This window comes from Melospiza melodia, chromosome W, assembly GCF_035770615.1.
Source record: "Melospiza melodia melodia isolate bMelMel2 chromosome W, bMelMel2.pri, whole genome shotgun sequence".
In the NCBI taxonomy this organism is placed as follows: Eukaryota; Metazoa; Chordata; class Aves; order Passeriformes; family Passerellidae; genus Melospiza; species Melospiza melodia.
The window spans coordinates 24,145,317-24,157,753 of record NC_086225.1 but is presented as its reverse complement, the minus strand read 5'-3'; the positions used below and the strand labels follow the sequence as shown (position 1 = coordinate 24,157,753).

Genomic DNA, 12,437 nt, shown 5'->3' with positions numbered 1-12,437 from the left:
AATGTTGTAACCAGCTTGGATTTATAGCAAGGATTTCAGGGCTAGTAAAATCTAGAAAGTTGGTATTATTTATTTACCATCTTCATGGAATATGGAATACATGTACTAACCTCCTATGGTTAGTTGCTAACTACTTCAGTGTTTCATCAGAAAGCTGGTTCCCTAAGTGGTGTTCTCATCCTGCTGAAAAAATTAGGTGACAATGTCTGATATTGCAAGAGTTAGATTTAAGATTTTATAAGTACATATGTATTGTAGGAAATAAACATTACAGTTGAAAAGATGTAATTTTTTTAAAACTTCACTGTCCCCTCAGCTCCTCAGTGAGCTTTTCCCACTGACTTGCATTGGGAATAGTTTGGTTTCAGGTCATACTTGCCCTGCTTGTGCTTCATTCATGTTTCCAGGTTAAATGTTGGTTGAGGTAGTTGAGTCCTTCAGCAGTTGACTTGCACTGAGCTGCTCAGCATGGGATGTTGCTTTCTAGTAATTTGAAAAGAAAACTTTTCAGGCTTGTGAAGGAGCGCTCTTAAGCTGTGCTGTTTGCAGCTTGCACTGTCACATCCCACCATTTCACTCTTGTGCTACCTGTGCAAAAGGAACTAGGAGAAAGTGCCAAGTCCCTTTCAGCCTCTGGCTTCAGTCATTGCACTTGGATTATAGGTTGCCTATTGTTGCAGACAACAGACTTCTAATTTGGAGTATGGTAGTAAGCTTATCTTCACTGCTTTATAAACCTGCTCAAAACCCTGGGATATTGTTGTATGATTTGTGAACCTACTCTCATTGCCTGTGTTGGTGTAGGAAACAGTTGCATCTCTGTTACTGTTACAGTGTTATCCTAAGACTTTTTGAAGAAAGTTGCCATTTTACTACACTGAATTGAACATGCAGTTGAGGACTTCATTAATGTCTTTTAAGGCCTAATTCCAGTAAATCATCTGTGTTTTAGTCTGATCTAGAAAATGAGGTAAAATTATTGTAGTAACTTTTCAAGTGTTGAATATTGATTCATTTTAATAGTCTGGTTTTTGTTTGTTTGTTTTTTTCCACAGAGAGTAAAGTTCAGCATCTGGAGCTGAAGACACCAGAGCCCAGGAGTCTGGAAAGTCAACAACAACAATCTAGTTTTGGTGAAAGCTATAGAAAGCAGTTGGAGCAGATCAAACTAAACTGTGTTAATGCCAGAAAAAAAATGCCAGCTCAAGAGGTGTCACAGAAAAGCTGCTATGGAGAGGTAAAGTAACAAAAATGTTACATGTGTGCTAGCAGCCTTCTCACATTGAAGAAATTATTTCCGTGTTCTTAATTGTGGTTCCTTGTGTGATATAATATCTTGCTTTGCCCTTTGTAGGGAAAACAAATGAACATTGAACAGTCTGGTAATCCTGTTTCAAGACGATCATCACCATCAGATGCTGTTTCTAAGAAAAGTGACCCATTGCATGTTTATGGGACACCAAGCACCACATCTAATGATTATATGGCCTGGTAAGCCTACTATAAGGTGGTAGTTGATCTCTGGAAAGGTTTAAGCAGATTTTTACAGGGTTTAAATTTTTCTGTTTGATAGCAAATATTCCAAGTGCTTCTGTGAAGTGCCTGACTTTGAGATTCAGATTGCATTTAGGGACCTTTGCCTTTTTGGGCAGCTTTTCAGCATTTGAATATTTGCCATCAAATCAGTAAGTCCCTAGTAGAGCGTTTACCTTTTTCACTCATCCCTGCTACATGACACTTTCTTTTGGATAAATTATGTGGCTGAGAGGCTTTTTAGATTGATAATGATATATCAGTTTATTTCCCATGATGCAAGTGTCTGAGGTTTTTTTAAAAGCTTTTGGATAAATCCAGAAGCTTGCAGAATTAAGCATTTATGTTAGGAAATTATAGCATTTGTTTATCCATGTTACCTTAAATAAGGCATAAACCCCTATGCCTGTGTTGGCAAATCTTTCTAATTATGTGATTACTTTTTGTTTTCATAAGTCTCTAGGATGAATCATATAGGTCAAGGTTGCATGCTGAGTAAGTACTGTTCCTGTTGGTAGGACCTCTGTCTCTATAGCTGCAGAATTCAGACTGTAGGTAGGGCATGCACCACATAATTTCATGAAGGAATGTGATAATAGTCCTTGAATAAATTCTCTTTACTTAGTTTGTACATGCTAAATATGCAGAATTGCTTAGTGTTTCTATTTCTCTATTTGGACTGGTTTTGTCTTTTTGTTTTACTTCTGTGATTTTACTCTACCAAATAAATCCTAGTTATATACATTTTTTTCCAGTTCTGATCTTGGCATTAGTTTCTGTAAATACAATTGGGGAAAAATTTAGTGTGTTTAGAAATATAACTAAAGAGACACATCAGGAGAACAAATAAAAAAAAACATAGGATTTTTTACAATCTTTCCTTTTCTTAAATCAGTGATCTTTCTGCTCATACACATTGTAGGTAAAGCTTTCAAGGCAATAGTGAGAGTTTTTGAAGTTGTCTGTCTTAATATGCTTACTCTAAAAAATAGGTAATCTAAAAAGTTTTTTAATAAATAACAATAAGCTGGAGAAGAGTAACTGGCTCAAACTCTTAGAGTCAGTTCTTCTAGCTTTATAGTTCCTTCACTTTTCAGTTGCTGGCAAGTGCCAGCTGTTATCTGAAGATAGTGAGTTTGTGTTCTTAAAAGTATTTGTGAATATTGTTATAGTTTCAGTGTATTTCTAAAAGGACTTCTAAATAAAGATGTTGAAGTGGTCTTAATGATAATTATTGAGTGGAGGCTTGAGCTGTTGCTAGTCACTAGGGTTTAACTTTCAAGAAACATTGAAGATTTCAACTTTGTTGTTAAAATAATCTTAGAAAATACAACTAATGCAGATACTGTTTATTTTTTTGTTAGTTTCAGCACACCAGTTGTAAAGGACAAGTTTCTGCCAGGATGTCAAATTTCTACTCTCTACAAGCCAGTTCCCGTATTACATACCACATACTCCAGCAACTCCATTTCAAAATCAAGTTGGCTTGCAGGTAACAATTTTCTGTCATTTTAGCACATATTTTCATCGGGAACTACTTTGGGTAAAATAAATGTGTGTATGTATTTTTTTCATCTGAAGTTACTGTTCCTCTTCCTGGAGGAGTAATGGAAAGTAGTCTAGTATTCCTAAAATAACTTGCTTTGTGTGTATGTCTCAATTTACATGACCTAAGTCAGATGTTGAAAAATCAGTTCAGTTTTGTCAAAATGCTGGAGCCTTTATGTCTAAGCCTTTTCTAAGCAATCTAAGCCTTTTCATGTCTGTCTTAATGACAGAGAGAAGAACTAGAGCCTCTATTTTTGTTCTGCAGTGCTTTTACACTGGTATTACCCAGTACAGTACCATTAAAGAGAAGCAGTGCGTGTTGAAAATCTTGAGTTTGAGGGAGGCAAAAGATTGCATTTCTCCTCCATTTGTTTTTAGATTTCACAAATTTTGGTACATTTGTTGTGGCCTGACATAATGTAAAAATGGGTTACCTTAGATGTGTTGCATATTCAGGTAGGAGCCTTCCCAATTGTAGATAAAACTGGGGATTAGGTTCAAGCTTCCTACAAGAGGATAAGTATTGATAAATTAATAAATCAAACTTGAGGCCTTTCTATGGCTTGGTGTAGCAGATATGGGCAATGCAGGCTGTTTCAACTTCACACTACTGCAGTCTTTTAGCTATTAGCTTCAAAAAGAATGGTAGATGGTTTCAGTAGAGCTCTTAAGTTTCATGCTGAGACTGAAAGTCTCTTGGACAATGTAGTTTCTGACATTAGATGTAAAGAGGGAGGTGTCTCTAATGATCTGGAAAGCCTTATTAAAGAAGATCCTTTCCTTGATTTCCAGTGTGAGGAGCATTGCACCTTTTACATGAGTGCAGTGATGTTACATGCCAAATGCTGATCAGTGTATGGGGATCTAGCTTTCATTTGGAGTTTCTTTACTGCTTCTAAACAACTTTATCATCTTCAGAAAGAGCAAGACAACTTAAAGCATTTTAATGTAATAAAAAGTAGAGCTCTCAAGTTCTCTTGCATGTACCAATATTTATTTCTTAACCTTTTCTATTTGTGCACAGGTTCCAGCTTCTGTACCTTCACATGAATGCCTTGTCATCAATGGAAGAGTTTATACAGTGTTAAAGCAAATAGGTAGTGGAGGCTCAAGTAAGGTAAGGTGCTCCTTTATCCTTTTAGGCAGTCACTCATTTACACAGTACTACAATCTATTATAAATGTTGAAATCACCTAATGAGTGCCTAGTGTTAACATGTACACAATATTTGACCCAGGGAATCTAGAACTTTGCTGGTGTGCCATGCTTAGACTTTTTGCTCTTGAAGATAATTTCTGTGGTAGAGTAAGCATTAAAATTCCTGGTAGAATCAGCTGTTCTGTTGTAAGAGATGTGCTGCATTGTGTACATCCTAATGTGAGAGGCTGTTGTTTAGAGCAGTGTGATTACACTGTTGGGAAATGGGTGACTTGTAAAGTTGATTGAGAGCCTGAGGGAGACAGGCCATCTCTTAACTACTTGTGTAACTTGTGTGAGGAGTAGAGTTGTAGCTATGTCTGAAGTGGTGAGTGAGATGCTTTTTACATGGAAATTTGGGGTCATGGGAGCTTGGGAAACAATATTGGCAAAATCTCTTGGGCTTGTTATAGTTCCTTAGTTTCTTAACAGCATAAGCAGTTTAGCTGGATGTTGTGGGGGACTACGTCAAAGGCCTTACAGAAGTCCAGATAGATGACATCTCTATCTCTTCATTTGTCCACTGATTTAGTCCCTCCCTCACAGAAGGTCACTGGGTTGATCAGTCTTGCATGTGGTGAAGCAGTGCTGGCTCTTTCAAATCACCTTCCTGTTCTCCATGTGTTTTAGTAGAGCTTCTAGGAGGATGTGTCCTAATGATGCCTAATTTAACTAATTACTTAGAGGTCTTTCCCTTTGTGAATCCATGTTGACTGTCTGATCATTGCATTTCAGTTGTACCCAGTAGGATATTCTCTGTAATTTTTGCAGCAACTGAGGTTAGGCTAAGAAGTTTGTAGTTTCCTGGGTCTGCCTTCCCATCCTTCTTGTCAGTTGGACTAATATTAGCCAGCTTGCAGTCAGCAGGGAACTCCAGAAAGAGGAGCTCTGTTTCCAGTGTATGGTTGTAGAATGAGGTAGGATGGCAGGGACTTCTGTGTGTCACTTTCTCATAGTCTGCTTAAAACAAGACTCAAATAGAGCAGGGTATGCATGAAGTTTTGTGTTTAAATATTGCCAAGGATGGAGATTTCATAGCCTATCTGGACAAGCAGTTTTCCTGTTGGTCAATATGACAGTGAAAAAATCAAAACATCCAATTGTGATTTTCCTTGTTGTTAGCTATGTCTGTTGCATCTCATACTTGGATGGTTCAAGAGGAGTCTGTCATACCTTCCCTTTAAATAGCTGAAGACTGCATGTAGGGTTTCCTGCAGCCTTCTTATCTTAAGACTAAATGAGACTTTGTGCTCTCAACCTCTTCTAATGTGCCATGTGATCTAGCCTCCAAATGATCATGGTGTGACAAAGTGAATGTGTGAGGGCAGATCAAACCTTTATCTCTGAGAGTGTTATTTCATAATCTTTATCTTAAGAACACTGCAGACTCATGATGTACTACACCTGGTGAAATACAATGTGGCACCACGATAGCTTCTGATAGAGGGTTGTTTCTGTTGTAACTGGTGTCTTTGATTTTTTTCATACTGACTTGTATGAATTTCTTCATATTGTTTCTTCCTTTTGAAAAGGTAGACTTTGGTATTCAGGCTGAGTTGAGATGAAGGACTGTGGTACACTGGAATTAGGGATGAATGAAGTTATTGACTGACACTGTTTTGTAGGTGTTTCAAGTACTGAATGACAAGAAGCAGCTGTATGCTGTCAAATATGTGAACCTAGAGGAAGCTGATCAACAGACTGTTGAGAGCTATAAGAATGAAATTGCTCATTTGAGTAAACTGCAGCAACATAGTGATAAGATCATCCGCCTTTATGGCTAGTGAGTAAATACTAACCTTATTTAATCAGTGTTTCACTGTAAAAAGATATTTCCTTCACTTTTAACACACATGTTTTATTTTTAGTGAAATTACTGATCAACATATCTACATAGTAATGGAGTGTGGAAATATCGATCTCAATAGCTGGCTTAAAAAGAAAAAAAAGATGGATCCACTGGAACGAAAGAGCTATTGGAAAAATATGCTGGAAGCTGTTCACACAATCCATGAATATGGTATTCTTAAATAATTCTAGGTATTTGTGTAGGATATATGGCAGATAACATGGCTCTTGTTTTAATTTTGGAGATGGTATTGTTTTTAATGTTGGTGTAATCTTAGTGATCTTCAAAGATGAGTATTTGCTGTATTTTAAAAAAAGCAGTGATGCAAAAAACCAAGGTAAATCTTGATCCAGAGACAGACTTGGCTAACTCAGGAAGGATCTCACAAATATCATTGTTTATATAATGCTTTCTGCTTTCTTTCAACAGCCAGAAAGTATTTTCTGGTTTAGACTACATTGTATACTCCCACTTGTTCTCTGTTAGACTCCAATTTTAGCCACTCAGTCTCTCCATACTTACCTCTTACATTGACAGCTCTGCCATCTTTACTTTGACAAAGTGTTTCAACTTTCTCCTAGAGTTCTTCAGGTCTTCCTCTCCTCTTTACCTATATAATTGTGTATGCATCTATAGCATCTATATTCTGTTTGTCTGTATAGTATAAAGGAGAGGCAGACTTGGATCTTTTCCTTTATAATAATGAAGTGAAGAGTAGTACATGTAGCAGAAAGCATCATCTATTTTAGGACTAGAACATCCAAAAATATAGCAAACAGCAAAACCTACTGAAATTCAGCGGGCATACATATATGTGATGTTTTGAAAAAAGCCATAGATTTTTGTAAAATATCAAGATAGATTGGTTGATTATGTAGATAGTAACCAAAACTCATGTTAAATTGTGCAAGTAGAGTTTGTGAGAAGTCAGTTGTGTATATTCCTTAGTGAATGGTACCTTTAATCAGACTAAGCAATATAATTTTATTTTAACTCCCTGCTTAGCTAATTAAAGAGAGAACGACAAGCATGGACAGGCCACTGAACTGCTCCAGAGCAGCAATCCAGTGTGGCTATGTGCCCACAGAGCTGGAGTGTCTGTCCCAAACTGAGACAAACTCTGCAACTCAAATTGCTTGGAGCTGTTCTGGGGTACCTGCAGGTTTGATTAAGTAGTAATTCTAACTGTAAATTCATGCAAGTTAAGAACTCTTTAGGAAAAAATGGAAGCACTTTTGTGAAATCTGCAGAGACTCAAATAAAGCCAATCTGTACCTTCTCTCTGTGCAAGGGTTATAGGAATTGAGTAATACTAAACCTTATGGTAGTAATTTGGATTTACTTTAAACTTTTTTACAGGCATTATTCACAGTGATCTGAAAACAGCAAACTTTCTGATAGTTGACAGAATGTTAAAACTAATTGACTTTGGCATTGCAAACCAAATGCAGCCAGATGTGACAAGTATCATTAAGGATTCTCAGGTGAAATACTTCTGGAAAATTGATGTCCATTTTTCTGTGAAATGCAATAGTACCTGCTGATAACTTTGATTGTAATAACCTCAACTACTATTGAAATCTTATGCTGAATGGTTTTATATGTGTGCGTGAATATTTGTATATATTGTTTTTTACATGTTTTAGTGAAGAAAATAATAATGGCATTCAACCTTAATAGAAACAAACTTTTAAGATGCTTTTCAGTGTTTTGGGACAGAAATCTAAGTTTTATTAAGTTAATGAAATTTAATGTATGCTTTACTTAAAATATTTTTTCATTTTTATGGTTAGGCTGGCACAATGAATTATATACCACCTGAAGCAATAGAAGATAGGTCTTCCTATGGAGAAAATGGCAAACCTCGTTCTAAGGTAGTATGATCTTTTTCCTCCTATTCCCTTCATGTTAAGAAGGAAGGAATTCAATCATATCTTCAGATTTTTTCAAAATCTTCCACTGAAACTTGAACACAAGAGAATTTATTGTGCTGTGATGGTGTGCAGAGTTGGAAGGTTAAGCTTAATCTCCCTAACTACTCAAAAGCATTTGGCAGACGGTGTTTAGAAAAATGTAAGTGCTCAATTACTGCGTAAAATTGAAAGTAAAACAGAGGCACAGGCTTGGGCTTTTTAGGGCCACAAATGAGTTCAGTGTATCCTATTAATTTTTCTCCACTACAGAGTATTGTGTATTGTAGAAAATTTTATAACCTCACCAGGGCAATGGAATGTGAGTGATGAGAAAAGTACTGAAGGGAAAGCATTTTTCACATTGGCAGTCAAAATTCAATTGAGGGTTACATGGTTTGGTGCAAAAGTATTTAAAATCCACATGTACTCGCATGTACATGAAGATTAACTTTTTAACAGTTGAATGGAAGCATTGTTATGTAATAAAATAAAATCTTGGCTTCCTAAATAGAGAATAAAATATTTCAAAAGTGGATTTTTTTTTAAGGATGGTAATTTTTTTACCTTTTGTACTTCTACATTAAAACTGCATGCAAAGTGCAGATTTTTTCAGCTCATCTAAGCAGAAATCTAACCACTGTGCTGGGAGTCAGGTTCTCTGTATGCATCTTTCTCCACTTCCCCCTCTCCCCCACTCTGTGCTTCTCTTGAAGTAATTCAGCTTCAAAAGGACAAGTGCAAAGTTGTCCTGCAAGGACCAGCCTGAGTGACATAGTTGAAATGTGGATCTGAATCCTTTAAACCCAGGGGAATTGAATTGTGGCTTTCCACTTAGGAGACATAGCAGTGATTTCTTACCATTTCCTGGACTTAAATAATTTAGTATGCTTTTAGTTGTGCTTATTTTTAAATCTGAAATTAGAATCCTGCAATTTGACTTGTTAAAGACTAAATTTATTTTTAAGTTAGTTCTTCAAGTAAGTTGATTTTCAAAAATAGTTTAGAACAATAGTTTTCTTATGGATTATCAGTGAAAGAAGCCACACTACTGAGTAGATAATGGCGTGCTGTCTTGGTGATTTTGTGTAATAGTAACAAAGATCTCTTACACAATGAAAACTGTACAAATACATGATAAATTGACTGAAGGGTCAGTTTCTTAAGTAGAGAATAATTTTTTTTTAATTTTTAATATTAGATAAGTCCCAAAAGTGATGTGTGGTCACTGGGCTGCATTTTGTGCTGTATGACATATGGAAGGACTCCGTTTCAGCATATAACAAATCACATCAATAAAATGCATGCTATTGTTGATCCAAGCTATGAAATAGGGTTCCCAGATATTGCTGAGAAGGATCTTCAAGATGTGCTGAAGGTAACTGTTCCTTTTGTTTTAAGTAATGGTAATTTCTTTATTTAAAGCATATTTTATAAAACTGAATGAGTTGTGCTTGAAAGACTTTTTCCACAGAGAGATGCTCACTGCTACTTGTAGTAACAGGCCTTATTCTGAAAGAAGAACTAAGCTAGAGCTACTCATGTAGTTTCCATATTAAAGTCTCTTTTCAGCTCAATACCAGCTACGTAAGTCCTTTGGTTCAACAACCAAAGTAAATACTGTTAATTCCTAGGACAATTCATAATTTATAGGCAAAACATTGTTCCTCTTTCTTCATTTGCAGCACTGTTTAATAAGAAATCCTAAAGAGAGAATTTCTGTTTCGGAGTTGCTGGTACATCCCTATGTTCAAATTCAAAGTCATTGTCCAACAGGTACATTTATTTTAAAATACATTTTATTAAATAGTATTTTTAACTATGCATTAGAAACCACTTCACTCTTAGAGGTACTATGAGCTTGTTGGTGTGACTCAGTTTTGTTTGGTGCCTACATCTGCTTCAGAAAAGACTTCAGTATTTTAATTCTTAAACCTCTTGCAAACTGTTCTGGCAGTTTTTGTGCTGATAATGTATATAATTTCACCATAAGTATAAATTACCTGCAGGTATTCCAAATGCAAAAGGAACAACAGAGGAAATGAAACGTATCCTTGGCCAGCTTGTTGGCTTGAATTCTCCCAATTCTATTTCTAGAGCTGCAAGGGTAAGTAAATTGTCTTTTCTGTTTTGTGTAGTAGTACATGCTCATGCAGACCAAGGCTAGAATGTTTAGTAGTGAAAGATGAAACAATACATATATGAAATCTTCAGCCATAGCTGGGAAAGCATTGCATATCTTAGTGCTTTTATTTGCAAGGATGCAGAATCTCTCTACATTATTCTGAACTGGAAGGGTTGAAAGTGATGCCAGTAATTTTTCCTCTTAGTTTTTTCTTTCCTTTCCACCTCCTGATAGATCTGCTTTGCTTTTAAGCAGCCCCTCTGCGGGGGTCTTCTAATTTAAGAACCCTCACTATGGAAAAATTATCTCAATTGATCTGTTAAGTGTGCACACTTTTGGACTGCAACTGTTCCTGCTTCCTGGAAGTTCCTGAGCTGTTAATGCCAGTGCTATGTGTAAATTAGTTCCTCTGTGTTGAAGTACTGCAGCCTCTCTGTTTATTGCCTGAAAGAAGCTGGATAAATCTTCAACTCTGTTCTTTCTACGTGTGTCTCAGAAGTGATGGTGTAAAGTATACATAAGACCTAGAGAATGCAAAGCTGCTTTCATGGGGAGGAAAGTAAATACAATGTATATTACATCTAAAGGAGTTCATCCTTACACTTCTAGTTGCACTTGATCTGTTTTGAACATGAGGGTGAACAAGTAGTTTATTCTTCTAACAAAATGGCGATTTGGCTGTCTGTGGGCATCTGAGTATCTCATGTAAAGCTTGCATGCCCCCAGTACACAAATAACTCCTTCCATGCTGAGGTTTCCATAGTGGAGACATTTCATAGAGTAAACTTGATTTTTAGATCTCTGCAGCTCATTTGTGCTCTCCTGACTTGTGAAACTCTACAACTTTGCCCCCACTGCAAAGTCAGTGTGTGTGTTTTTCCCTGGGCACTACACTGCATTACAGCTGGTACAACTAAGCTGTCTTAAGTATTCTATTTTTTGATTTGACAGAGCAATTTTAGTATGGAATATTTCAGTATGTGATGATTTATTTCAAGTGTAATGCTTGTTATATAGTTTGAATCCATGTGCAGTACAACTGTTCACCTGAATACCCTGTGTGTTTAACTTTCAGACTTTATATGAACAGTGCAGCAGTGGTAAGACTCTTGATGTATCAGCATTTGCAAAACCTGGGAGTCAAAAAACATGGACAACAAAATGATGTGCTACTGTTCAGGAAGCAACAGATGTCTGGTCTGTTCAAAAAGTATTTTGTGCTGCTAGCTTTTAAAAGGACACTCAGCATAAAGTTTGCATTTTTATATGTTCGTTGTGTTCTTTTGATAATGATTTCAGGTCATTAAAAAGAGCTTAATTGAATGCTTTTTACTGTGGGCTCTTTCACTCCTTGCATGCTGCTTGGGTTGAGCAACAACAATGGCTACTTGGTGATTATGGTCTGTGTTACTTACAAAGCACTACAGTGTCTGGAGTACACAAACTTGTATGAGAATCTTTTAAGAGGAGATCTTATGAGAAGCTAATATAAAAAGTTCCCCAAAAATGCCAACTGATGTACATGAAAAACATGGAATACCTTTGCTAACAAGTACCTTTGCTAACAAATACCTTGCTAACAAATACCTTGGAAAGGAGCATTCTGTATAAACCACCAGTTACAATATTGGTAGATGCATGTAAATGTCACCCAGTTTTTGAGCTGTTCCTGTGGTTAAGTGTTATGATGGAATCATCAGTACTGTGTTGAACTTGTATGAATAAAATGGCTCTTGTTGTATTAAAAATGCTATTACAAGATTAGTCTGCTTTTCAAATTTCAAAATAGAAATTCCTTCAGGTTTCACAATGCTAATAAATTACTAATTTGGGTTTTTAAAAGCATTGATACTAAGCATTCTCTAAAATGCACTGAATGTAGGAGAAGTGGATTTTACATGATTGTTATTGGATTGGTTAGGTTTTAACTGAATTACATTTCTGGTGTATGTTCATACCTACCCTCCTTTGTTTTGGATTAGCTGTGATTCTCCACATTACGCAGGGAGAGTGATCAGAGTGGGAATTATTCCTGACAAGCAGGAGGGCTGAAGCAGGGGCAGAGAATGTTTGCTCCACTGCAGTGTTGGAGCACACAAAGAACAGCACATCTCCTTCCTAAGAGTAAACCTGGAATGATAAACTTAACGTGTTGGTCTCGTTGTCATTATGTGAAACAGGGTGTGGAATCTCAGTTAGTCATCTGTCAGGATGGGGGTAGTTGTCCCATATTTCTAGTGAAAAAGGCTTGTTCCCCATAGAGATCTTGTTTTTG

The 12,437-nt window shown here is 36.5% G+C and overlaps 1 protein-coding gene across 1 annotated transcript in view; it reads left to right on the top strand.

The window, feature by feature from the left end:
* The window catches only part of LOC134431535 (dual specificity protein kinase TTK-like), a 35,924-nt gene extending 24,209 nt beyond the window's left edge, over window positions 1-11,715 (top strand). Inside the window, 13 exon segments of the mRNA XM_063179531.1 lie at window positions 1,056-1,237; window positions 1,355-1,491; window positions 2,898-2,958; window positions 2,960-3,025; window positions 4,106-4,198; window positions 5,904-6,061; window positions 6,147-6,298; window positions 7,487-7,611; window positions 7,921-8,001; window positions 9,239-9,415; window positions 9,723-9,813; window positions 10,047-10,144; window positions 11,238-11,715. Coding sequence (XP_063035601.1) covers window positions 1,056-1,237; window positions 1,355-1,491; window positions 2,898-2,958; window positions 2,960-3,025; window positions 4,106-4,198; window positions 5,904-6,061; window positions 6,147-6,298; window positions 7,487-7,611; window positions 7,921-8,001; window positions 9,239-9,415; window positions 9,723-9,813; window positions 10,047-10,144; window positions 11,238-11,327 — 1,511 coding nt within the window. The 3' untranslated portion in view covers window positions 11,328-11,715.
* The last annotated feature ends 722 nt before the right edge of the window (window positions 11,716-12,437 follow it).